Source organism: Zootoca vivipara, chromosome 3, assembly GCF_963506605.1.
Source record: "Zootoca vivipara chromosome 3, rZooViv1.1, whole genome shotgun sequence".
In the NCBI taxonomy this organism is placed as follows: Eukaryota; Metazoa; Chordata; class Lepidosauria; order Squamata; family Lacertidae; genus Zootoca; species Zootoca vivipara.
In genome coordinates this window covers 432091-458970 of record NC_083278.1, presented here as the reverse complement: position 1 = coordinate 458970, position 26880 = coordinate 432091, and the positions used below count along the sequence as shown (strand labels likewise).

General features: G+C 46.6%; 1 protein-coding gene across 1 annotated transcript; it reads right to left on the bottom strand.

Annotated features, from left to right (window-relative positions):
• On the bottom strand, positions 1-26744 carry MCM3 (minichromosome maintenance complex component 3). The gene is made up of 17 exons (XM_035110409.2): positions 26621-26744; positions 26036-26148; positions 18070-18278; positions 16605-16735; positions 15615-15853; positions 14589-14697; positions 13709-13862; positions 13023-13154; positions 11970-12178; positions 10826-11000; positions 9892-10018; positions 8064-8214; positions 6952-7092; positions 4848-4951; positions 3433-3524; positions 2535-2607; positions 1-1156 (listed from the first exon to the last, which is right to left on the bottom strand). Exons 1-17 carry the CDS (start codon positions 26696-26698, stop codon positions 958-960), a joined length of 2436 nt encoding a protein of 811 aa, XP_034966300.1. The 5' UTR covers positions 26699-26744; the 3' UTR covers positions 1-957.
• Between the last annotated feature and the right edge of the window lie 136 nt (positions 26745-26880).

Sequence of the window (26880 nt, the reverse complement as noted above, 5' to 3'; positions counted from 1 at the left end):
TAAATTCATTAGAATGGCTTTTAGTATTTCTACACATTTTCTGTTTTAATTCTAGCTGCAAAACTCCCGTGGTATCAAAAAGGTAAAGACCAAAGGCAGAATACAAAAAGAAGTTTTTAGCCTTCCTAGCTCAATTCCCTTATCACTTTGCAATGATAAGACAAATGGCTGTCTTATGAGGGAGACATGTAGCTACCTGTAGAAGTAATTTTCTCTAGCTGTATGCAAGATGAGGCTTCCAGGATCGTCTTGATGCATGCTATACTCCAGTAACCAAAATAACCTCAGAAAAAAGCAATTGCTTTCAAAGTTATGTAACAGAAACATGGCTCATACATGATTTATTTTTGGAATCTTTGCTCCCAAAGGCAAAGCTGGTAGCAAATATAATGGGAAGAGGAGCTATGCATGAATACAGATACACAGTGAGAGAAATGTAATATTTGTAGAGCTGTCTTTGGTTGCAAATATGCTTTAATAGCTTCATTCACTACAACCACATTCGGGTTATTTATTAAAAGTCCGTGTCAAGTAATTACATTTGTGAAGAAAATTTGAGCTGCTAAATAACAAATTGCAGGTATGATAGGCTATGATGGTTGAGGGGACAAAGGTGAAAAGCTTAGAATTGCACCACTGTGCTATGTCACCCTCTATACGTTTAACAACAGGAGATTTGCAAATATGTTTCTTTCCACGCCTGGTTTCTTTAGGACATACCAGAGATTTTTAACTAAAGATTGCAATTAAGTACTTTTGAATGTAAATGTTTGCACCCTTGGAAGAAGAAAAAAACCCAAGGTAAATAAACCCACATAAATGTTTTATAACATAGGCATCCCAAGTTGCAGTCAGTTCTTCTAATCTAGATGGCTCAGGTGAGGCAAGCCAAACTTTTTAGATGGTCCCTATAGGAAGGTGCTGAAAAGGGGATTCTCCACATCAAGGAGCTGTTCATCAGATTAGGAAAATTATGTCATCTGACATCATGATCTGGTTGTCATCTTGCATCTGTTCCAAGGCCACCTTGACTTCAGCAGATGAAAAAGGGTTTGGGTTGTCTCGATTGATGGACTCCATTAGGCTCTTCAACCCCACAGACTGCGCATGAGCAGCTTTGAATACCCCCAGAAGGGCAGCCTTGAATGCTTTCAGTCTGTGCACGTAGAAGAAAACAAACAAGGAGTCAAAACAGTATGGCTAGGCTAAGATGCTTTTATAGAACTGTGTTTGAGCTCTGACTCTCCCACCGCTGTCTGCCTATTATTCTCTGCCTCTGCCACAAGATGCCACTGTGTTTCTGCAGCAGGAAGCGACAGCAGTCTGCAATCTCTATCCATCTTTAATAGATAATATACGCAACAGGGTGAAAGAGAGTGAACTGAATGATCCCTCAGCAGGGCACTTTGGATCTTAAAAAGGCCAGCCATGAAGCCACTGGAGGAATGCTTAAATTTATGCCTTACGAGGCTTTGGGGGGGGGGGGAATCCCTCGCTGGATCAACATGAAACTTAACAATGAACCAAAATAGATGCAGCTAATTTGCATACTTTAGTCATAAATAACTAGCATCATCTGACTCTCTTTCAGACATGACAATTTTGGGTCTTATTTTAACATTACTTTGTTGAACTACAGAAAACTACAATAAGACTGAAATCCCAACCGCGTTTATCTGGGAGGTAAAGGTAAAGGGACCCCTGACCATTAGGTCCAGTCGTGACCGACTCTGGGGTTGCGCACTCATCTCGCATTATTGGCCGAGGGAGCCAGCGTACAGCTTCCAGGTCATGTGGCCAGTATGACAAAGCCGCTTCTGGCAAACCAGAGCAGCACATGGAAACGCCGTTTACCTTCCCGCTGTAGCGGTTCCTATTTATCTACTTGCATTTTGACGTGCTTTCGAACTGCTAGGTTGGCAGGAGCTGGGACCGAGCAACGGAAGCTCACCCCGTCACAGGGATTCGAACCGCTGACCTTTTGATCAGCAAGCCCTAGGCTCAATGGTTTAACCCACAGTGCCACCTGGGTCCCACAGTGCCACCTGGGGACTATCTGGGAGTAAGTCTCATTTAACTCAATAGGACTTATTTCTGAGTAGACACAGTTGAGATTGCACTGTTAGCCTCTGAAAATAATACAGTCGTACCTCGGGTTACGAACCGCTCGGGTTGCGAACACTTCGGGTTACGAACTCCGCAACCCCGGAAGTGTTTTCGTCGCGCATGCGCAAAGCGCGAAAAACGCATGCGCACAAATGGCACTCTGTTTGCGAGCTTTTCGGGTTACGAACTGCGACCCGGAACGGATCGAGTTCGTAACCCGAGGTACGACTGTACTGACATTTGAGTTTTCAAAGCAAGGGTCAGAATAAGCATGGCCTTCTTTGTTTTATTTATTTAAACTACCACATTCTCAAAATGACCAGCCACAAGACTACTTGCAATTCTACAAAGTCCCAAGGATCAAACTGGTGCCTGAGTCTGCATACTATTAAACTCTGACCTGTAATATTTATTTGCATACTACTCACCTGGATTCAGCCAACTCTGACTTAGTCTCACCAGTGCCCAAAGGTTCAGTAGTCTTGGGAGTGTGTGCCTCAACTAAATAATATCGAGGAGAGATGAGTTAGTCTTGAAGGAATAGGGGAATGCAATGTCAAGTACTCACCAACAAAATTTGATCTATTATACACCACCATAAACTTTCATGAACTCGTCCTCTTCATCAGATGTGTCTAACTGGTAATTAATGAATAACAGATTTGTTGCTCTAATAGATTTGTTCAGTCTTTAAGCTACAAGACTTCATTGTTTTTGCTGCAACAAACCAACACTGCTCTCTCTCTCTGGAAATTACCCTGTCTATATAGCAAATATTTAACAGGCAGCCCTTGTGGTCTAGTGGAAAGCATCAACCAAGACCTATGACTGATGCTATAATCCTACATCCACAAACCTAGTAATAAGTCTCAGTGTGACTTACTCCTTACATACCTTTTCATTTCTTGAGTACGGTTACCACAGAAAAATAACACACTGTTTTTTGTTTAAAGACCAGTGGATTTTAAGAGACACAAGAGCAAAGTTAACTCAAAAGGTTTGCAAGTACTGGAGAAACAAATACTGAGTATATGAACAATATGCAAGTTGTAGATTCTGGAATGGCGAAAACAGAAAAGCAGCAGTTTTTCATAGTCTGGGGAGCTCTCCAGGGAAGTCTGCTAGTTGACACTAAGCAGCTCCAAAGCTATCACTTTCAGCAAGCTTGCCAGAGATGAAGTGACTTTTGCAGCCAACTGCATGCTTAAATCCCTTGCGGGCAGATTCTACTGTGCAACTGAATCAAAAATATAGTGCATGAATGCTTTTTTGGGCCTGAATCCATTCATCTACTAGCCTGAGAAAGACCGGAGGGAAACTGCTCACCTTCTGGCATTTCCTCTTCAGTGTCACTGAAGGAATAGGGATCAGGAGTCTCCCCTTCCATTGGCTCACGATCACTAGAGCGCGTCTTCCTTCTACAGAAGGACAAAAAGTTTATAGCAATATTGTCACCACCCACAAATGGATAGTGGAAGATACCTGGAGTGTGTAGATTTGTGGAGAAAGGGGGGGAGGAGATATTGAGCTAGAAGCCTCTCATTTTATTTTTTAAAACTGTAAAAACCTGTTGTACAATATGGAAAGTATTCTGTGAAACTCTCCCTCCCTTCTATCTTCTACCTCCCCACCCTGGGTAGGCGACTGAAAGGGAGAGTAAGACTGGAAGCAAGTGACAACAGGAGGCAGAAAGCTACAGACTGAATAAAGTACCTTCCAGACCCTTCTAGTTTTATTACCTACTTCAGGCTTGTCCTTCAGATGTTGCTCAACTACAACTCCCATCAGCTCTAGACAGCATGGTCAATGGTCAAGGCTGAGGGAAGCGCTAACTCGACTACGTCTAGAAGCCCAAAGGTCCCCCCCATACCTGCTTTAGAAGAAAGCGGTCCAAATTATTCCAGATTTTACATTAAAGGGCATTTTCTATGCGGTGACCTAATTGTAGCCATTTACATTCCTGGTCTCTGCTGCTTGTCTTTAATTTAGGTGGATGTATGGGGTGGGGTGGGGTGGGGGAACAATTATGTTGCTTTTTGTTTTAGATGTCATTATTTGTGGTTGGAGAAGGAATGTGCAACCCGTTTGCTATGCGTAGACTGCACTGGTTACCTATTGAAACGAGTTGTTTCAAAGCTGCCCACCTGCCCATCACCTGATGTCATGTGATGCTTCCCTTTGAAGCCCCAACTTTCAGAACTTCCGAACAAACCTTAGGAAGCATCCTTGCAAGGGCTTTTCATAGGACCGGGAGTGCATCTTGCTTGATCAAAGGAACAACCGGGAGATTTAAGTTCCCAATTGTTCCTTTGAAGTGCCACCCTTACCTTCCCCGCACCTGGCATCATGTATGACATCAGGTGGGGTTCCTGAAAATGCCCTAACAGGGGAAATAGGGAGGTATGGAGGACTACGCTTGCTCTGTGAGCCAGAGGTTCCCCACCCTGCCACCCTGTACATTATTGTGTGCAGTCACACAGTTTGTGCGTTATGTGAAACAGACATAATGCAATCCAGATTATCTGGGCCAGTGAGCTGCATATAACTGTCTGAAAGTAACCCACCAAGTGAGCTGCTGGCTGAACAGACAGTTGCAAGGAGATGGAAATGCATTTGATGGCAAGATTATCCATTAAATATGACAAATTTGTGGTTTTGCTATCTATTGCCCAATAAAGACTTTTTCTTAAAGGACAAAAAAGCACATGTGGGTTCTCCTTACACTGCTTCTCTTTACTTACCTCTTTTTCTCTCTCGTTTCACTTTCTTCTGCAGCTTCATTCTCTGTGTCTGGGTCTGAACCATCTTCAGTCTGCTTCTTTCGCTTCTTTTCTTTTTCCAAAACCTTTGAAATGAGAGAAGCCCAAAGAATCTGTAAGTACCGTAGGTCAACTAATCAGCCATTTGCTCAGGAGCCGAGAAGTCTCAAAAGCAGAAGCCATCAGCATTGTGGCTCCTTAGAACAGCAGTTGTTGAAGACCTACAACAACTTCTAGAAATGACACCAAAGAAGGATGTTCTTCTCATTACAGGGGATTGGAATGCTAAAGTAGGGAATCAAGAGATAAAAGGAACAACTGGCAAGTTTGGCCTTGGAGTTCAAAATGAAGCAGGGCAAAGGCTAATAGAGTTCTGTCAAGAAAACAAGCTGGTCATCACAAACACTCTCTTCCAACAACACAAGAGACGACTCTACACATGGATATCACCAAATGGGCAGCATCGAAATCAGATTGATTATATTCTCTGCAGCCAAAGATGGAGAAGCTCTATACAGTCAGCAAAAACAAGACCTGGAGCTGACTGTAACTCAGATCATCAGCTTCTTATAGCAAAATTCCAGCTTAAACTGAAGAAAGTAGGAAAAACCACTGGGCCAGTAAGATACAATCTGAATCAAATCCCTTATGAATACACAGTGGAAGTGAGGAACAGGTTTAAGGATTTAGATTTGGTGAACAGAGTGCCTGAAGAACTATGGATGGAGGCTCGTAACATTATACAGGAGGCAGCAACGAAAACCATCCCAAGGAAAAGGAAATGCAAGAAAGCAAAATGGCTATCCAACGAGGCCTTACAAATAGCGGAGGAGAGGAGGCAAGCAAAATGCAAGGGAGATAGGGAAAGATACAGGAAACTGAATGCAGATTTCCAAAAAACAGCAAGGAGAGACAAGAGGGTCTTCTTAAATGAGCAATGCAAAGAAATAGAGGAAAACAATAGAATGGGGAAAACCAGAGATCTGTTCAAGAAAATTGGAGATATGAAAGGAACATTTCGTACAAAGATTACCATAATCAAGGACAAAAGTGGTAAGGACCTAACAGAAGCAGAAGACATCAAGGGAAAAGCTTCAGCATAGCAGCAATAATTCTGGTTCCTGCACTCAGCAGAGTGATGGAGCTCTCCTGTCCAATCCAGCGACATCTGTGTAGCAATTCACACAAGTGCTGAGCCATTACAAATCTCTGCACAGCAGATAACACTACAGGTTTCTGGAGCAGCAATGCAATTCAGCAAACCTGTTCCACTTGACAAGTAAAGACCAACATCCTCTTCTGCTGTTTTTGAATATAATTACTGATCACTATAGGCCAGGGTGGATTTGATTTAAATCAAATCGATTTAAATCATGATATAAATCACTAGTCAGTAAGACTTCAATTTAAATCTCTTTTTTTACAGAAAAACTCATTCTTCCTGGTATAATCTTAATATTTACAACCAGGTGAAGGTTTCATTTTTGGAATAATAAATTTTCAGAGTAGTTTTTACAGTTATATCAAAAATTACTGATTTGGTTATACTATTAGAAATACATTGACAGATAATGACATTATTGTGAGGTTTAATAGTTTACTGTTTATATTTGGACAACTTTTCTGCTGTAATTTACTGGAAGGAGAAAAATATTCATTTCCTTAATAACAATTTAAACAATTTATTTATCCATGTTTGTTATCTGATGTGGTTAAACAATTTTTTTTAAAAAAAAACTTAGACTGAGTTCTAGCACACATGAAAAACTTATGAATAGTATTTGGACTATAATGTAACTTAAATAGAAAACTATCTTTAGAAAGATTTTTCCTGCAAGTATTTTATTTAAAAAATCCAATTTAAATTTAAAAAATCCATTTTTTAAACTTTTAAAAACAAAATAATTGACTTTTATCCCCCTTGCTATAGGCCACCTTGGGAACATTTACAGGGAAGAACACTTAAAATAATGGATGACATTAATACCATTCAAAGATACAAGCCAAGCGCTACCAATACCTGTCCCCAGGTTAGATTCATTTTTTTTTGTTATGATAACAGGCAATCCAACAACAGTTTGCACACCTTTTTGAAGTAGGCAAATTGCACCAGCTCTAAAGCAGCTTTGGCATCCTGCTTGTCCACTGTTTTGCTCATCCTGGCTTTAGCATGTGCCGTTGAGAGTCTGATAAGAGTTTCCAGCGTACGGGCTGTTATAGGGGAAGTCTGGAAAGGAAGATAGAACTAGTGAGCAAAGAACAAGACTCCCATTTCAGGCAATCACTTGTAGAACTAACACATAGCAGCACATAAAGGGGAGAAGCCACAGGGCTATTTTGCTATAGCCAAGCAAGGAGACTACCAAGGTTATGCAGCTGACGATTCAAGCTGCAGGACAAGCATCTGATAAGCCCTACATGTTGCTGTGATCTTTCACAATGTGAACTGCAAATTTCACTCTCTCTCTCTCTCTCACACACACACACACACCTCTCTAGGCAGGAGACGACTACATGCAGCCTTTGAAAAAGGAAAAAAATAGGAAAACCAAATACATGCAAGTTCTCAGATCCATAAAAAGGATCTGCCCCACCCTATCAGATATACTAGTGTGTTGCTTGCAGTTGCTTTTTTTTTTTTACTAGCGTACTTGTTCAATGGGATTTTAATCCTAGGCTACAGGCTCCACTCCTAGATTTTGTATGTTATGGATGGGGGTCAGGGAACGTGATGATGCTCAGGTAACTTCCACCTGCACAAATCCTCTTATTAAGCAGCGCTGCAGCCCTTTAGCACTGTTCCCCTATTGCTGTTATTCAGAGAGGAAAGTGAGGATTTCCAGGCAGAATTCGGCTGACTGAAAAGCAGCTATGCTGCACATCAGAAAGCAAAACAGCTGTCATAGTCAAGGCTATTTTGATTCAAATATACAGTACAATACAATTATTTGTTCCTCCACCTAAGAGTTCAAAAGAAACATTGTTTTTACCTCAGCAGTCCAGTGGTGTAAAGTAAGAAGAGGAACAGCCACCTGCCCATTGCCACCCAGTAGGTGTCTGAACCTGAGTTTCTTTGTGTCCTAACACAAGTGTTCTTGTGCTACTACATCACACATAACATGTTATTTTCTCAATTTCACCTTTGCTCTCCCCTCCCCCACTTTTCCCCCAGTAAAAAGGACCCAGCTCACTACTCACTCTAGCCACATCAGAGCTGATCTGGTCCTGACTGCGAAGAGAAGAATATTCCTGAGCGATGAAGGATGCTGCCTCCTCGGTCAAGACTGGCTTGATCATCTTGGCGAAATGAATGTATTTCCTCATGAACTCCACGCTAACAATCTTCTCTCTGTTTGGCAAACACAAAGTGATCAAGTTCTGTAAGCAATTCAAACTAGGTTCCTCCCTTCAAGATGTCGAATACACAGCCCTAACCATATAAAAAAGTAAAATAAAAAAAAATTCCTTCAGTAGCACCTTAAAGACCAACTAAGTTTTTATTTTGGTATGAGCTTTCGTGTGCATGCACACTTCTTAGTGTGCATGCACACGAAAGCTCATACCAAAATAAAAACTTAGTTGGTCTTTAAGATGCTACTGAAGGAATTTTTTTTATTTTACTTCGATCCAGACCAACACGGCTACCTACCTGTAACCATATAAAAAAGGACATTTGACAATTAAGTCCAGTTACGGATGACTCTGGGGTTGCGGCGCTCATCCCGCTTTATTGGCCAAGGGAGCTGGTGTACAGCTTCCGGGTCATGTGGCCAGCATGACTAAGCCGCTTTTGGCGAACCAGAGCAGTGCATGTAAAAGCCGTTTACCTTCCCGCCGGAGCGGTACCTATTTATCTACTTGCACTTTGATGTGCTTTCGAACTGCTAGGTTGGCAGGAGCTGGGATCGAGCAGCGGGAGCTCACCCCGTCACAGGGATTTGAACCGCCGACCTTCCAATCAGCAAGCCCTAGGCTCTGTGGTTTAGACCACAGCGCCAGCAGCGTCCCCCCTAACTATATAGGCAGAGGTAAAAAGATGAGAATTAAAGCCAGTGAACCCCTTTGCCATTTCCCTTTTACGAACCCTGCAACCTCACATTCCCAAACTAATCTTTGTATTAAGAACTGTGGTGGAAGCACCTTGCAGGAGGGAAGTCTCAGAAAAATGCTGGGGTCTGTGTGGCTCTCTGGATGACTCTCATTACCTCCAACTCCCAGAACTGCCCTGCACAGAGAAGGCAAGTAGTAGGGGGATCCCCAACACAAAAAAGATGGGGGGAGGCGGAATCTTCTCTATGAGGGAAAGCAGCAGTGCTTAAGGCTTTTAAGTTTAATGGGGGGAAACTACTAAGGGGGTTCAATATGAATAAACGCTTATAAACTCAAATGCTGGAGCCAAAAGTTCTCCTCTCTTGCCACAATACATGGCACCCAATAACTTTGGATTGGCAATAGATCCACCACAGACAGAAGTACTTCACAATAAGCGTAAGGAAGTCAATGAATTCATTGCCACAAGGTGCAGTGCTAGTTGGGGGTTGGATAGCTTCAAAAGGGGGGAGTCATGGAAGATGCATCCTATCATAGCTAATCCCTGCCATGAGAGGCTGGCGAACAACAAGAGTAGGGCAATGCCTTCCATCTCCTGCCTGTGAACTTTCAGACACACAGCTCACCATTGGAAAATAAAAGCCAGACCTTTGGTTTGATCCAGCTGGGCTGCTCTTATACTATCTAAACAAAACTTCCTGTCAGTTCCCGAGAAAGCAAAAATATTGAGTGTGTGTGTGTGATATAGGGCCCCTGAATATAGGCTATTGATTTGCATTTCTATACGGTTTTGAGGCTGCACTTTAAGCTATGGTAAGTAGCTTAAAACACAGCTTTTCCTGCTTGGCAGGGGGTTGGACTGGATGGCCCTTGTGGTCTCTTCCAACTCTATGATTCTATGATTCTAAGTGGGGCAGGAGAGGAGATTATAGCAATCAATCTATCTGCAAGGAGGAAGACTGAGGGAGGCACTCACTTCCTCCTCTTAGGCCCATGCAGTAGATCGTCGTGCTTTTCATACACCTGCAGATCGTGGTCCTCCTCCTCAGCAAAGGCAGGATCATCAGTGGCCAACAGCTCAACGGTGGTACCCAAAGGCATGGCTGGAAATAGAAGGGAAAGCTTGCCTGGAGACGTATCTAGGCCACATTCAATTACTATAGCAACATACACAAAAACCAGCACCTTCTCACTGTACTGTTTCCTGAAAAACTCCATTTAAAATAAAAAGGGGGGGGGGAATCTGAGCAGCAGAGCAAGTTTTAAATCACTACCAATGAGAAAATATTATAGCAATTGGGCAGTGCCTTTACTGACATGTGCATGGGCTTCTCTAGACATGCACTGTGCGCTCAGTGGCACCATTCCTGTAAACAGCCATGCAGAAGTGGAAATTCTGGCTGGTACAGCTTCCCTGCAGGGATGAGACGAGCCAAGCTGCCAAAGCTCCCTCTAACAATGAAAGCAGGTGTGGTGAAATAAACTTGTATTATCGGTCCATTTTTTACTCTGACACATGCACAAGGGGCAAGTGGCTCCCAAATGGTTGCCCAGGAGGAAATGTGGCCCTCAGGCTGAAATGGTTCTCCCTGATCCCCGTGATAGGAGGAAAGTCTTCTGCTTTTTCTCCCCTACACATCTTCATGCAAAAGTTCTATTTTCCCCTCAACTTCCAACCTGGCTTCCTATTAGTTGCGGTGGAACTCCTTATCTAATGTTAGGAGCATCCTTGGGTTCCACAGGCAACTTAGCATGATCATTCCACCTCCCACAACAGCAAGTGAAGACCTGAAAATATGCCATGGCACAACAGGAGTGTTGCTTACAAAAGAAAGAAGCCTTGGGTAACGCCAATTAATTCTCATTTCACATAGGATTTCCCACAAAGCTTTTCGGGAAGAGAGACTCACCATCTCCATCCTGTTCACCAGCTCCTCTGTAACGATGCATCCGCAAAACATGGTCCGAAATCTCCCGATCTAGCTCTGGATCCATTTGATCCAAGACAATGAAGAGCAAATCAAATCGAGACAGTAAAGAGTCCTGCAGGCCAATATTCTCCATAGGGGTTTTGTATTGGTCATACTGTAAAAAGTTATATGAAAAAACAGCACGTTCAGTCTGCAACTGTTAAGGGTATCTTATTCCTAAAGAGGGAAATAATGCCTACTGGACGGGGAGAGCGATAAAGAGAAATCCAGCATTTTCTGAAATAAAAAAATTAAGAAGCACGAATATTGGTACTCATGCATAGCACTGTTTTTGAGTACAGAAAATGCAAATGAATGACAGCCAAAGCTTGCCATTCACTTTCCCCTGCAATTCTCTATTACATCAAAGGACTCCATTTTCAAAGACAAACAAACAAACAAACAAACACAATCCATTGTGGCGACTCTGGCCTGCTTGGCAAGGCTATTGCCATTTTAAAAGCCAATTTTGGGAGCAACAACAGTCACATGTGTATTCATATGCTTCATATGTGTATTCATATGTTTCCTTTGCCTACGTATTATAGCACTTTGTTTTAATTGTTTAATATTAAATTATCCACCCTGAAATCTTATATAAGGCAGGCTATAAATACAATTCACAGTAAGTACCTGGATCATTACATCGTGAATCTCCTGTTTCTGTCAGCAAACACCACTCATTGCATGGAAGACCACAATATCAACTCATGTGACAAGTTCATCTGGATCACATGTTTCAAAGAACTCTTTCTCTATCAACTTGGGGGAAAGAGGGCAGGAAGCACCCTACTTGCTTGCCAGTTACTGTACAAAGTGCAAAATGCAGATAGTTGCCAACTGGAGAATTCCACCTGAAACTATGCCAGGGGTTCACCATCAGCAGTATGTGAGAATGTATATGACCACCTGAAAAAGGCTATCCCCGTATTTAAGATGACACAACTTCCTTAGCTGCAGCCCCACAAAGTGACTAACAAAACCACTATCAAAATTTAAAGCAATAAAAAGGAAACTGGAATGGTGTGCAAAGTCAACAACTTTGCCATTAGGTGTGCCTGAAGAAGCGTCCACAAGTACTCACCTTTCCATATACTGGGTTGGCAGCTGCTAGGACACTGCAGCGAGCATTGAGCTGGGCCTGAATACCCGCCTTGGCAATGGTCACGCGACCTTGCTCCATCACCTCATGGATAGCTGTGCGGTCAATGTCAGACATCTTATCAAATTCATCAATGCATACCACACCCCGGTCAGCCAAGACCATGGCACCTGCTTCCAGACAACGCTCTCCTGGAGACAGTAAATTGAGAGTACACATGAGTTTGGACACAGCTCCCTTCACACCTTTCCAACTAGGTGGACTGGAATACTGATATCCAAGCACTCAAGTGTTGTAGTACTTCCCCATCTCCATTAACACATTGAGCTGCCCCAGCACTGTCCCTTAACATTCAATAAGCCCTACAAAAGAGCAAAGACAGTCTAGCCCATTGCTATGGGCCTCCAGTTGCCCTGGATCAGAAAATCAAAGCACACATGTTGATTACACCCATCCACTGACCACAACCTGAGCATTCATCTCAAAGTTAGCAAAAGTGATACGCTAAGCAGTACATATTAGCCAAAGGCTGCTGTTCTACCTGAAAGACAGGCTATTTAGCAGAATTCACTCCTAGAGTACTGTTTACAGCTATGAAGCTGCCAACAATCTGTGCAGATCCTGCACATAAATGCTTACTTCTGCAATTCAACTAGCAACAACATTGTACTTTCCCAATGCCTCACTTCTGCTCAATGCAAGTGAGTTAGAAAGGAGGATATCGAACATGTTTTTGTCCACAGATATGGATAAGTGTTAGAAAGGATTAAAACATACACCCATTTTTCCAGCAAGGAACATGAAGACCCAAACCAGTTATAACCAGCAGGCTGGTGGCAGAGCAAGAGATATAACCCAATTCGTAAACAGCCATAAGGCAACTTTGCTCTCCACAGAGCTGTGCCCCATTGATGTCTACAGTTCTGGCTCCAGCTGCCATGCAAGAACACACTATCTTGACTTCAGAGAGCCAGTCATCAGCCCGTGTTTCCCATTGCAGTGACTGCTAACCTTGCGCGTTAGCCTGCTCCTTACCAGTTTCTGGATCTGTAGTGACGGCAGCAGTTAGACCAACTCCAGAGGAACCCCTGCCTGTGGTGGGGATGGCCCGTGGAGCTGTGCACAGCACATATCGCAGCAACTGAGACTTTGCAACAGAAGGGTCACCTGAAAGAGAAGAGACAGTGGGCTCATTATGATGTTAACACCGCCTCGGTACAGAACCTCCAGCCTTCCGGGCCTACTCATTTTGGCCCATGAGACTATCATGGCCAAACCATGCTCACCTGCCTTACACTTGATGTTGTCTATGGCATCAGGTATGGGGCAGACAAAGCTGAAGTTGGGCCAAAAGGGGTTTTGCAGACATTACTGATTGGCTGATGATCAGCACCCAAAAAGCCCTATGCAAAGTGCTGTGCTCAGGACTTCACAAGTGCTGGCCATCAGCTGACCAGTGCCACATGGACAGTGCAGGACTGTGCCTTTGCCCATGGGGTTTGATTTCAAATTGCAGAAGCCCAGACAGGTCACACAAGGTCACAAAGGCATTAGGCGATTGACAGATGAGTGGCCCAACTACTACAGGACAACTAAGTGGCAAAGCAATACAACAAAATAGAATTAAAACATCTTCAAAACAATTATAAACATCTAAGCTATGGTTAGCAAACTATGAACATTTCCATTATATATATTTTTAAAGAAAAGTGCCCACATACCAATTAGCAGGATGTTAATATCCCCTCGGAGGCGACTTTTGTTGTCCAGCACCTTCTCCACTCCACCTAGCAGCATGCAGAGAATTGCCTTCTTGATGTACTCATGGCCATGGATACTGGGAGCCAGAGACCTTGAAAGCTGATCAAACACATCCTAGGTTCAGGAAACAATAGCGGAAAAATGCATTAGGAGATGCCCATAGACAATTAACCATAGTTTCAAATGGCAACAGAAACCAAAACTACTTTCAAGGCATATCAGGAAAAGGAGAGTTCCGCCACAATTGTATGGAGGGTCAGAAGTGGATTAAGATAACAGCCACACTGGAACTAATACTTTTCAGTATCAGTTGAAAAGATATTATACAGTGATCATGATGTATTATGGGATACATCAGTGCAAGATGGCACTACAGAAACACACTAAATGTATTTGCTTATTAGCAGTATTTGAAGGCTAGTACACAAAGTTTCTCAATGTCTCACAACAACAAAACACCTCAATTTAAAACTGAATAAAACATAAAATGAGCAGAGTAAAAATGGCTTTAAACATAATAGATTTTTAAAAATTCAATGCTGACATTCCTAATCTAACTTTTTGTTTTGATTTTACCATAAACAGGCTCCTTATAACTAAGATCTAAAGCCCTTCACACTATTCTCTGCAACCACAGTTTTTAGCACAAAGTTTACAAGGTCCACTTAACACATTCCATTTTTAGGCACATGGTTAAAACATTGTACACCTCAGAACGGTCAGTGTGACTACCACAAACACATGCCTTGGTTGCAACTCTGCTGAGTCAACATTAAAAGCAAACCTGAATGTTCCCAAGCAAAATATGTGAAATTGCCCTAACATCATAGCCCAATTTACCTTTGAGTGGCTTTTGCTGAATTTTTTTATCTTGGAAATATCAGCTGATGAATATTCAGGCCGAACCTCCTTATTCATTTGCTTCACTTGGCAAGCAATCAGAATAGTCCTTGAGAAGGTGAGAAAACACAGGTCCTTTGTTACAGGTCTCGACTGACCAGCTGTAGATTAGCGGAAGATTGCTCAATTTTTTTTGACAAATCTTAAGTCAGTAAGTGCTTGGTCCATTTCCAATGAGACTTTAGAGAAGGTGCAATGCTCAGGGAGCCTTTTTTTAAACCATACTCCACTTCACGACATCACTATCAAGAGCTGTAATGTTTTAAATTTTCAAAAGACTTATATTCACTAAAAAGTATCTCCAGTTAATATATTTTTTTTAAATACACACACAGATAAAACATCACCTGAAGAGTCTTTCTCTGCTTTCCTTTTATACGACATGAATGGTCTCCAAGATGATGGGCTGGTTCACATGCAGCTAGAAGCCATGGTTTAGCACTATGCCCAAAAGCCACCATGAGCCTGAACTAATTTCACACTACCTCCCTGCGATGGCTGCTTCCCAATACTGGCCTCATATTGAAGGCAAGTCTGAAGTGGGGGAAGCCTGTGCACACAGATGGGGAACGTCATCTGCCCTACAGCCCCTTCTCCTTAATTTAGCGATAAAAAAATCCTTCCAGCAGCACCTTAAAGACCAACTAAGTTTATTTGCCAATGTCCTTTGTGACATAAACTGACCTTAATCCTCTTATAGCATGGGGGGGCAGGACTTGGCATAGCAATACCTTCCCTAGGACAAGGCAGAATCTTTGTAAACTGCCAGAAGATTTAACAGACAAGAGGAATGAAGTTTAAAATGTTGTAATATCATTACCATAACTAGGCAGCTAATGTTTTAAGATTCTGTGACAAGTAGGAAGCAGTAAGGGCAAGAATGAATTGCAAGAAGCCTTGCTGTGTACTGTAGCTTGATTTTATGAGAGCACACCAACAAATAAGCTTGCCTGCTGAGCGTTTTACCTAAATGTCCCTGAAGTGTAGCCGCCTTTCTTTCCTGGCAGACAACGGAACGTCCCAATGACCTGCACTCTGTCCCCTGGTTTCACCTTGTCTACCAAGTCATCGTCTAAAATGATGTCCACAGAGCGAGGGAGCTGCCCAGCTGGTGCTTTCTCTGGCATCTCTTGGATTGCGATTGTCTGGTGGTCCTTGTAGGTAGATAGGCCAAATTCTGTCTCAAGCGGGTTGTTCTCTTCATCCTAGACAGCCAGCGTAAGATAAAAATATAACTTGCTTTTTAATGTAGCCTGTTATGTCCACACTGGTTGGCGCCCAGGCATGGTCCAAGTGCCACTTAGGGAAATGCTGTTAAGTAATTTAGCAAGGTGCGTCATGAGAGATTACTTTAACTGTAAGCTTGGAGGATCGTAAAATAAATGGTTTCTTAATGGGCAAATAAATTGAAGAGATTCTGGTAGACTCACTACTTCAACACATCAACACTTTCTGCTATTATTATTTGTTAAATTTGTATACTGCCCTATACCTGACCTGAAGGTCTCAGGGCAGTTCACAGCGTATCCAGACAAAGCTGGTTTTTCAGCCAAAACAAAATCGTCACAGTTAAGGAAGGTTACAAGCTGACCAGTATATCCTGTAGATCACTATGTACAAGCAGCTGCAGAAGCATCTGTTGCTGCAGCAGCTGTTTGGGGGGGGCGGGGTTTACACACAGAGATATTGAGCAGCACAAACCCTTTCAGACAACAAGTGGGGGGGGGGTCGCGTCATTTAGAACCAATTTTCAGGGAGCACAAAGGGCAGCAGGACAAAGCCTCCCTCAATTCCCTTTCCTCTTAGCAGAAAAAGAATACGTGGAAGAAGTATTCTTAGAGTGGTAGGAAACTGGGGAGAAAATAGAATTGAGATAGTTTGGATAAAAGATCCACTGAGGAATTTCCGTCCTATTGATGGGAACACCCTTGAGGACATGGAACCCACTTGGCTCACCTTGGTAGGGTAAACAGCAGTTGATGGAAAGGGTTCTAGGGATGTCATATCTGTGTACCGGCGCTCAATTGTCTTCTTGGTAGCAGGGCAATAGTGCACACTACGCACAATTTTTGGGCGGACCAAAGAACCTGTGTTGGAGTGGGAACAGGGAACAGCCTTTAATTTTGTTTTAGGTCACAATACTTTGCAAAAAATACTGTAGATGTTGCATAAACAGCATTCACCCCAGACATTCGCCAAGTGAAATTCCAAATTTCCATTTCTGAGCATAACTTTTCGACTGTGTTACATTAAAAGCCTGATTCTGTCCAGGGCTACAGCCAAATGCTTGTTTAAATATGTTGTAACCGACCCCAAAGGAAATCTATTTCCCATAGGTGCTTCCTTATTCCCCAGGAATAGCCATGACCAACATCAGAGCTCATTAATGTTCTTATTCAGAATGTGCTTCAACATTCCCATTCCTTGTCAGATTCCTACACTGTCTCTCTTCCAGCTAATGCAAAGACTGGAAGAAATCCCACAGCTAGACTAACAGTCTCCAAGCTGGCTGGGGGAAGATTCTGCTGCTCCTGGCCCCCTCCCCGTACCACTGTTTCCACACAAATGTCCTCTCCCACAGTAGCATCAAGAGACAATCAACGTTGGAAAGCACCCCACCCCCAGCCACCCCTCTTCCTTTGTGAGTGGCCTCACCCCAGCCACAAAGGCACTTGCCAAGGTAACATTTGTTGTTGTTGTTTTTATTGTTGTTTAGTCATCGTGTCGGACTCTTCGTGACTCCATGGACCAGAGCATGCCAGGCACTCCTGTCTTCCACTGCCTCCCGCAGTTTGGTCAAACTCATGTTGGTAGCTTCGAGAACGCTGTTCAACCATCTCGTCCTCTGCCGTCCCCTTCTCCTTGTGCCCTCAATCTTTCCCAGGTAACATTTACTTCCACCCAAATACATAAGACCTATACAGGTATTACCACAAGGCGCATAAAAACACACAGGGAAAAACATGGAGGGGTTGTGTGACCACTGCGCCCCTGCCCTCTTCAGTCTGGCACTATCATCCTTGATTTGCAGACTTGCAGAGGGCAACTGTGTGAAACAGGCACGCTCTGGAGTCCTGCATCCAAGGAGGCTCCCTGAGCATTGTGGAACCCGTGGAACCCATTGATACAAGACGCTCCCTGCTTCACACAGTTGTCCTCTGCAAGCCGAGGCCTATAGGCAGCATACTCAATGCCACTGCCCCCCCCCATGTTTTCTCTCTATACCTCATGGCAATACACAAACAGGGTCACTATATCCATTATGCCACACTTAGCTTTGCCCTGCAGTCATTTACTTAGACCACTGATGGTACATGTTTTCACAGAGAAATCACGAGTGCTTGAGAAGACTACTATTGGTCCCACTACATTCCCATCCATGCAGTATTAAAAGCTGTCCTCACTTTGTTTTTTAACTCACATTTCGTTACAATACCCTCCACACAGACAATGCAGCTGAGAAAGCGGGATGTCAATGTCCGTGGTGTCACATGTTTAGATCCAAAGCTGCCCTCAAGCCCAATGTAAAAATCTTCATACTGCTTGGAATAGGTGGCATCAACAGAAGCAACAAAGTCCTTCAGGGCACGCTGGAAAGCCACCATCTCCTCGAAGGCACTGTTCAGCAAACTGGAGCAAAGATGAACAAGACTCTGGTGTCAAAATCCCTAATGCCATGTCAGCCCCTACCAAGATGTCAGTTGCTGGCAGTTTTTTCCAGGGGAAGGGAGACAGAAGATCCCTAGTCTTCTAAGGCAGTGCTCCCCAACCTTTTTATCGCCGCGGACCAGTCAACGTTTGATAATTTTACTGCGGCCCGCTGAGGGGGGGACGTTTATTGTTTATATTTTATTTAGATTGTTTTGATTTAATAATTTTAATTTAATTGTATTTAATGATCCTTAGGCGGCCCGGTACCAATTGATCCACAGACCGCTACCGGTCCGTGGCCGGGGGGTTGAGGACCACTGTTCTAAGGGATGCTTATTGGCCTTCCTCCCCTTTCCCATCTCTGTGGCCAGACAGTTCTTTCTTCCTATATGGAAACTACATCAACTTCTGCCATTTTACTCTACGTATGCTAAATCTGCATAACACTTAGGCAAGAAGAACAAGCTGCATAAATATAAGATAGGAGACACCTGGCTTTCACGTATGATCTAGTTGAGATTCCTGCACTGCAGGGTGGACATTGCGGGGGGGGGGGGCTCAGGGGTCCTTCCAACTCCACAATTCTATGATTCTATAATAGACTGCCCTAGCCAAGAAATGCAATACCTGGAATCTTTCCAACGACAAGAGCCAGAGAAATCAGCAATCGTGGCTCCTGAAAAGCACTTAAGGGAGCTGTCACAGTGGCCGGAGTGGACTACTTCAGAGTAACGACGCTACGCAGCTCTGCATTTTATTCTTTTATTGGTGCTGCGTATTTACAGTGCTCAAGTCATTGCTATTTACACGGAGCGATGTTGTCAGTCGGTTTCAGAACCTCCTAATGGCTTTTGGCGCGTCTTTCTCCAACACAAAAGCTTTGGCAGACCCATCCTCTTGCCCCTCCTCTTCCTGCGTAATTCTGGAGTTGGAGGGATGGGTCTTCCCCCCTTGCTTGCCCCTTCCTGTCCCACCTGGGACCCTGGCTCCTCTACCTTGCCTGAGCCTCGGACACGACTTCCTGCTTCCCCACTGGAATCGGAACTCTCCCTGCTTTCCCCTTTGCTCGGGGACGGGCTTGAACTCAGGAGGGGAGGGACTTCGCGATATCCCCTGTCCCTCACATCCACCCCCCTCCCAAGCTCTCCTTCACCCCTCCCCAGGCCCCCCCCATGTGTCGGTGACGACTGGAAGCCTAAGAACTCAGTGCTCTCCGAGCCCGTTGGTGTGAATACCTCCCCCCAGTCCTGCGAGCCCCCCCCTTCCGCCTGGGCGGACGGGAATCCCAAAACGTCCGTGGCGTCAGAGCTGGTGGGGGTAAAAACGTTCTGCCAATCTGCTCCTTCCTCTGACTGGGTGGATCTCGGTGACACCCATACCTCATCCTCTGGTTCCTCAAACTCCGCTTCCCAGCGCCATGGTGAGCTGCTCTCCCGTGCCTCCTCCTCCTCCCCCTCCCTTTCCATGTGCCAGGGCTTGGGTCTGTGGGGAAAGAGGGCGTGAAATTCTTCCACCAAGAATTCCTCCTGTATCTGAGTGGCTGGGACCCATTCATTCTGGGACGGTGGAGCATCCTCCCATGCCATGAGGTACTCCAGTCCCCCCACCCCCCACCTTGAATCCAGGATGGCCGTGGCCTCATTGAGTTGCTCCCTGCCTTCCCTCTCCCCCCCTCCCTCGGGGGTTTGTTCGCTGTCTCGGAGCCTGCTGCTTTCCCTGTACGGCGACAGCAGCGATCTATGAAACACTGGATGCACCCTCATGTCCTCTGGCAGTGCCAGCCTGTATGCCACCGGGTTTACCTGTTGCGTGACCGTGAAGGGGCCCAGCCTTTTGGGTGCCAGCTTTTTGCACCTCCCTCTGGTGGGAAGGCCCTCCGAGGACAACCACACCTTGTCCCCCACCCTGATGACCTCCCCTTGTCGCCTGTGGCGATCTGCCCCCTTTTTGTACGCTTCCTTGGCCCTCTCCAAGTGTTCTCTGAGCTGCTGGTGCACCGTCTCCAGTTCCTCTGCCCAATCCTCAGCCTGTGGGCCCTCCTCCTCCTCCTCCTCCCTCTCCCTCTCTGGGAAAGATCTGAGGTCGCGCCCGTAATTGGCCTTAAAGGGCGACACCCCTGTGGAGACGTGCACTGCATTGTTGTAGGCAAATTCTGCTAGTGGCAAGCGATCCACCCAGTCCGTTTGCCGCTGGCTGACGTAGCATCTCAGGTACTGCTGCAGAATGGCGTTGACCCTCTCCGCTTGTCCGTTGGTCTGCGGGTGTCTAGCCGTCGACAAGCTGACCTCCACCTGCAGGAGGTTCATGAGCCGCCGCCAGAACCTGGAAACAAATTGGCGGCCACGATCCGAAATAACCCTTAAAGGTAATCCATGCAGTCTGAAAATGTGATCAACAAACAGTTTGGCTGTCTCTTCTGCCGAGACTGCCCTGGCACACGGTATAAAGTGACACATTTTGGACATAAGGTCCACCACCACCAACACTGCAGTCTTACCCCTGGACGAAGGCAGATCTGTGATGAAGTCCATGGACACCACTTCCCACGGCCTGTGTGGTGTGGCTAAGGGCTCCAGCAACCCTGGTGGCGCTGCTCTGACCACCTTCGCCCGCTGGCAGGTGGTACAGCCCCTTACATAGTCTCGAACATCTTCCCTCACCCCTGGCCACCAGAAGTGTCTCATGACTAGGTGAGCGGTTTTGTCCCTTCCAAAATGCCCCGCTGTAGGGTTGTCGTGCATCTGCTTGAGGACCGTACGTCGAAGCTGGGTGGTGGGTAGGTACAGCGCACCCTTGTAGAAAAGCAGCCCTCTGCGTTCTGCAAAGTCTTTTGCCTGCTCCCTCCCCCCTCTCAGTTCTCTGAAGATGCGGTTGGCAAATTCATCCGCTGCCGTCAGTGCTGTGAGTTCTGCCTCGCTCACCACAGCTGCTCCGCAGGACCATGCCGACGGGGGGAAAATGTGCCTTGGGGCTGGTGGCGCCTCCTCCTCCATGTACTCTGGCTTGCGGGAGAGGGCATCCGCCCTGACATTCTGCTCCCCCGGGATGTAGTGGATGGAGAAGTTGAAGTTCGAGAAGAACTCTGCCCACCGTATCTGCCGCTGGTTGAGCACCCTGGCAGTTCTCCAGAACTCCAGGTTCTTGTGGTCTGTGCACACCTGGATGGGGTGCTTCGCGCCCACCAGGAAGTGTCGCCAGTGCTGGAACGCAGCGTAGATCGCAAGAAGTTCCCTATCAAACACTGTGTAGTTGCGTTCAGGCTGTGTCAGCTTCCTGGAGAAGAAGGCACAGGGTCTCCACTCCCTGTTGGCGTCCAGTTGCAACAAAATTGCGCCCACAGCTTTTTCAGAAGCATCTGTCTCAATGCGTAGGGGCGCGTCCTGCACCACATGGAACAGGTTTTGGTCTGAGGCGAACACTCTCTTGAGGCTTTCGAACGCTGCTTGCGCCTCTGGTGTCCACTTGAACTTCTGCTTGCCTCTCAGGCAGTCCGTGATGGGAGCCGTAACGCGAGAGAAGTTCTTGATGAACTTCCTGTAGAAGTTAGCGAAGCCTAGTAGGCGTTGGGCATCTTTGCGCGTCCTGGGGCTGTGCCAGTCCAGGATGGCCTGCACCTTGTCCTTGTCCATCGCCAGCCCCTTGTCTGACAGCTTGTAGCCCAGGAAGTCCACCTCTTTGGTGTGAAACTTGCACTTCTCCAGCTTCACATACAGGTGGTTCTCCTTCAGGCGTTGCAACACCTCTCTGACATCTTTCACATGCTGCACTGGGTCATTCGAGTAGATAAGGATGTCATCTAGGAAGACCAAGCATTTCCTGAAGAGGAGGGACCCCAGGACGTGGTGCATGAAGGCCTGGAAGCATGCTGAGCCCCCTTGCAAACCGAAGGGCATCACCAGATATTCAAAAGAGCCCAGAGGCGTGAACATCGTGGTTTTCCATTCATCGCCTTCCCGGATCCTGATCAAGTTGTACGCCCCCCTTAGGTCCAGCTTGGTGAAAATCTTGCCCCTGCGTGCCGCTGTCAGGAGATCATCCACTCTGGGCATGGGGAAAGCCACGGGCTCTGTCACCGAATTCAGCCGTCTAAAGTCCACCACAAGACGGCGCTGTTGCGTGTCTTTCTTGTCCACCCAGAAGACCGGGCTGCCCCCTGCTGCCTTGCTTTCCCTTATGAACCCCCGCTTGAGGTTCTTGTCGATGAAAGCGCGCAGATCCTCCAGCTCCTGGTCTGACATGGCGTACAGCTTGGCTGGGGGTATCGTCGCCCCTGGCACCAGGTTGATCTGGCAGTCAAAAGGCCTGTGCGGGGGTAGGTGGTCGGACTCCGCTTCGCTGAAGACCTCCTGCAGGTCCCAGTACTGCTTGGGTATTGCCTCACCCCCTTTGATATGCATGGTGGCCACCGTGGCTATCGGAGGCCCCTCCCCTGGTTGGTGCTGCATGCAATGTTCCAGACAAAAGTCTGACCCAAACGTGATGCACCTCTGGTGCCAACTGATGGAGGGGTCGTGGCGCGCCAGCCAGCTCATGCCCAAGACGATGGGGGGGTCTGAGATGGTGGTGACGTTGAACGCCAGTGTCTCTGAGTGCCTTCCCACCGTCATTCTCATGGGGGGGGTTTGATGTGTGATGGCCCCTCCCAGCAGCTCCCTGCCGTCAATGGTTGCTACGTGCAGAGGAAAATCCAACTGCAAAAGCTGGATTTGGTGCTCTTCTGCAAAGCTTCTCGAGAAGAAGTTGGCGGACGCCCCACTGTCAATTAAGGCGAGGACCGTCAGGGGATAGCCATTTGGGAGCGTTAGCGTCACTTCTAGAACCACTCCTGCTCTGGGAGGGGTGGGCTGGCTCTGCACCTCTCTGTGCGGGTGGGCGGGCTGGGGCTGTTGTCTGCTGACTGTGCCTGGCTGCTGCCCCTTGTCTCCTGCAGCCAGGCTTTCCCGTTTCCCTGCTGTGGTGCTGCGTCAGTGGGGGAGGGCACCACCGTTCCCGCCTTTCCTTGCCACTCCCTGCGATGTGGGCAGTCTCTGACGAGATGCTGGGGTGAGTTGCAGAGAAAGCAATTCCCGCCCCTTCCCTCCTTGCGTCTTGGCGCCGCTGGGGTTTGAAAAGCCCGCGCGCGCGCGCTATCAATCTGCATGGGCTCCTGGTCCTGGCTGGCTCCAGGCGTGGCCTGAAAGGGTTGTTGAGGGAGTGGCTTCTCCTGCGACCGTGGGAACCAAGCCCGCTTTGCGCGCGTCGCTTGCTTGTCGTTCCACCGGGATTCCTGCCTCACCCCCACCGCCAGAGCTGCTTTGCTCAGCTGATCCATAGTACTGGGCTTTGGACCTCTCGAGAGTTCATCCTTCACCTCCTCGCTCAAACCCAAGTAAAACGCAGCTTGCATGGGAGGCGAATCCAAAACCCACCCCAGTCTGTGCACCAGCATGGTGAATTTCGCCCAATATGCGCGAACTGTCATATTTCCTTGGCGTAAATTATGCAGTTCCTCCTTAGTCTGGTCCAAATGACTATCGGACGAATACATCGTCCTCAAACCTTCTAGAAATTGTTGGACATTTTTCATGCAAGGATTCTTGGTTGCGATTAATGGTCTTAGCCACTCCCTGGCTGCTCCGGTGAGATGTTCCACAATAAACGCTACTCTGTGCTCATCATCGGGGAACTCATTCTGGTGCAGCTCAAGAGCATACACGATCTCAGTCTCAAAGCCCTGAAACTCCTTCGGGTCTCCATTGAACTTGCTTACAAGGGTCCCTGCTCTCCTTCCTGGCAGCACTTGGACTTGGGGAGCCCCTCCCGCCTTGTTTTTCTCTGCATCCAGCTTGTTTTGGAGGTCTACCGCCACCGCCCTTAAATGCTGCTCTTTTTCCTGGAGCTCTCTCACCTGTTCCGCAAGTTGTAGCCGGTCGTCCTGGACCTTCTTAGTCTCCTCTTTAGCTGCCTTCAATTCTCCCTGCGCCTGCAGCGACAGCTGTTGCAGTTCTAGCTGGGCTTGCTCAGCGATCTGCCGCCACTTCTCCGCCTCGGACACGCTCATCCCGGCAACTCCGAAGTAGCCCAAAAATGATTAGGAGGTTGCTGTCACAGTGGCCGGAGTGGACTACTTCAGAGTAACGACGCTACGCAGCTCTGCATTTTATTCTTTTATTGGTGCTGCGTATTTACAGTGCTCAAGTCATTGCTATTTACACGGAGCGATGTTGTCAGTCGGTTTCAGAACCTCCTAATGGCTTTTGGCGCGTCTTTCTCCAACACAAAAGCTTTGGCAGACCCATCCTCTTGCCCCTCCTCTTCCTGCGTAATTCTGGAGTTGGAGGGATGGGTCTTCCCCCCTTGCTTGCCCCTTCCTGTCCCACCTGGGACCCTGGCTCCTCTACCTTGCCTGAGCCTCGGACACGACTTCCTGCTTCCCCACTGGAATCGGAACTCTCCCTGCTTTCCCCTTTGCTCGGGGACGGGCTTGAACTCAGGAGGGGAGGGACTTCGCGATATCCCCTGTCCCTCACAGGAGCCTTCTCTTTTTCATCTCTTTTGAGGTTATTGTTTACATTGTGTTACCATTCAATGGGCTGTTTTATATTTTCAAACCCTGCTCCAGATTTAATTCCACATATACAAGTTTCTTACTGTGGCAATTTTAAACAATTTTGTATGAGTCACATTGACAGCAGCATCATATTCCTTAAAAAGTAGCTGTCATATGTACAGTGGTGCCTCGCAAGATGAATTTAATTCGTTCCAGGACTCAATTCGTCCTACGAAAAATTCGTCTTGCGAGTCGCAGTTTCCCATAGGAATGCATTGAAACTTAATCAATGCGTTCCTATGGGCTACGGGGGACTGGCGGCGGCATGGGACGGGGCTTCGGAGAAGGCGCAGCTCCGGGGGACGGAGCCGAAGCACGGCGGGCGCTGCTTGCAGTAGCTGCCCCCGCCTGTCTTCCCCGAGCCAAGGGGAAAACAGGCAGGGGCAGCCACCGCACCGCCATAGAAAACCACCGCCGTAGAAAACCTCGCTGTCTTGCGAGTCCCTTGCGCAACGCAAAACTCTTTCATCTTGCGAGTTTTTCGTTGCGCGAGGCATTTGTCTTGCGAGGTACCACTGTAGTTCTTTGATTCTATCCCAGTGTGATGGATATTGTTTAAGGCTTTTGTGTCTTAAACGTTGGAGCAGGAGCAGATCTATTTGTATTTTTTTATTTAAAAAACAGTTGTACAGGAGGCAGTGAGATGTTCTTGAGCTTAGAAGTACTGTAGCTGACCAAAAGAAAAGGGAGGGGGAAGGGTACGAGTTGGAAGGGACCCCTAGAGACATCTAGCCTAACCCCTCCACAATACAGCAATCTCAACGAAAGCATAAACATACACACACTATCTATCTACAGGTCAAACTCAGAAAATAAGAATATCGTTGAAAAGTGCATTTATTTCAGTAACGCGACATGCAAAGCAAGATATGTCAAGCCTTTATTTGTTGTACCGGTAACTGTAATTATTTGTCGTTAGGCGGGTCAATTATAAATGGAATGTAATTAATGAAATGTAATTGTGATGTTTATTTTTGTATTATTGTAACTATTTGTTTTATTACTGTGGAATTTCCAAAAAAAAGCATTTGTAAAAAAAATTTTTACTGAAATAAATGCACTTTTCGACGATACAGTATTCTAATTTTCCGAGTTTCACCTGTATCTATCTATCTATCCACGGTGACCCAGTGCAAGTGTAACTTACCGACTGGCTCTTTTCTCATTTTTTCTTCGGAGGTCATTAATGCTCACAATCAGGCGGTACTGGTTGTCGCTAATCATGTCCCGGACTTTACTCTGGTAAATCCCCTGGTCCTCCTGCAACATAGATCAGATCCCAACCTTTGCTGGAGCCCAAGACCCAAAGAATTGCAAGGGACTCCGGCATCATGCAGGGTGACACTCCCCAAAAGAGAAACAATTGCAACTATATGCCTGTACATACATATACATATATACACATAAAAAAAACATATACATACTGTATACATATCCACGTAGTATAAACATCAGGATGAGCGCGAGCTCTATTCCCTGGAGGCATAAGCCCTTCTTCCCCGAGAGACCCCCCCCCCAGGCGTGCGTTTCCCCAGGGGACCCCCAGGCCTTCCGCCAAAGCCCCCTTCGCTGCCTCGCTCGGCCCGAGGAGGACGCAAGAGGATTCCAACGAACTCAATTTACGAAGCGAGGAGCGCCGAGGCTCAAGTCCTAACGAGTCACGAAACTGCACTCTGCACATGCTCGGCCGCGCCCTCCTTCCCCTCGCGGCCGCCCCCCTCCTCCCGCGCACCTCGTCGTCCAGGAAGTCCAGGTAGTCCCTCTGGGCCTCCCTCAGCTCCGCATCGTCCAGCTCCAACGCCGCCGCCATCGCAACGCCCGGCTCCGTCCTCCTTCCGCTCCGGCTCTCTCACGACTTTGGCGCCAAAAGCATATCAGCCTTTTCCCGCCAAACGGAGCAGGGCGGGGGGCGGGGCTCTCAATCACGCCGCCCAATGGAACGGCATGGGCGGCGCGGAACTCCGCTCTCGACGCCGCGAACGTCTGGAAACA

Bases quoted from the DNA above. Each gene is read 5' to 3' on its own strand.
- MCM3 (XM_035110409.2), bottom strand. From the start codon at position 26,698: ATGGCGGCGGCGTTGGAGCTGGACGATGCGGAGCTGAGGGAGGCCCAG. The intron at 13,863-14,588 runs GTAAATTGGGCT...TCCTGAACCTAG, and splicing joins TCAGCAAAAGCCACTCAAAG to GATGTGTTTGATCAGCTTTC. The intron at 2,608-3,432 runs GTGAGCAGTTTC...GATATTATTTAG, and splicing joins TGAAGAGGAAATGCCAGAAG to TTGAGGCACACACTCCCAAG.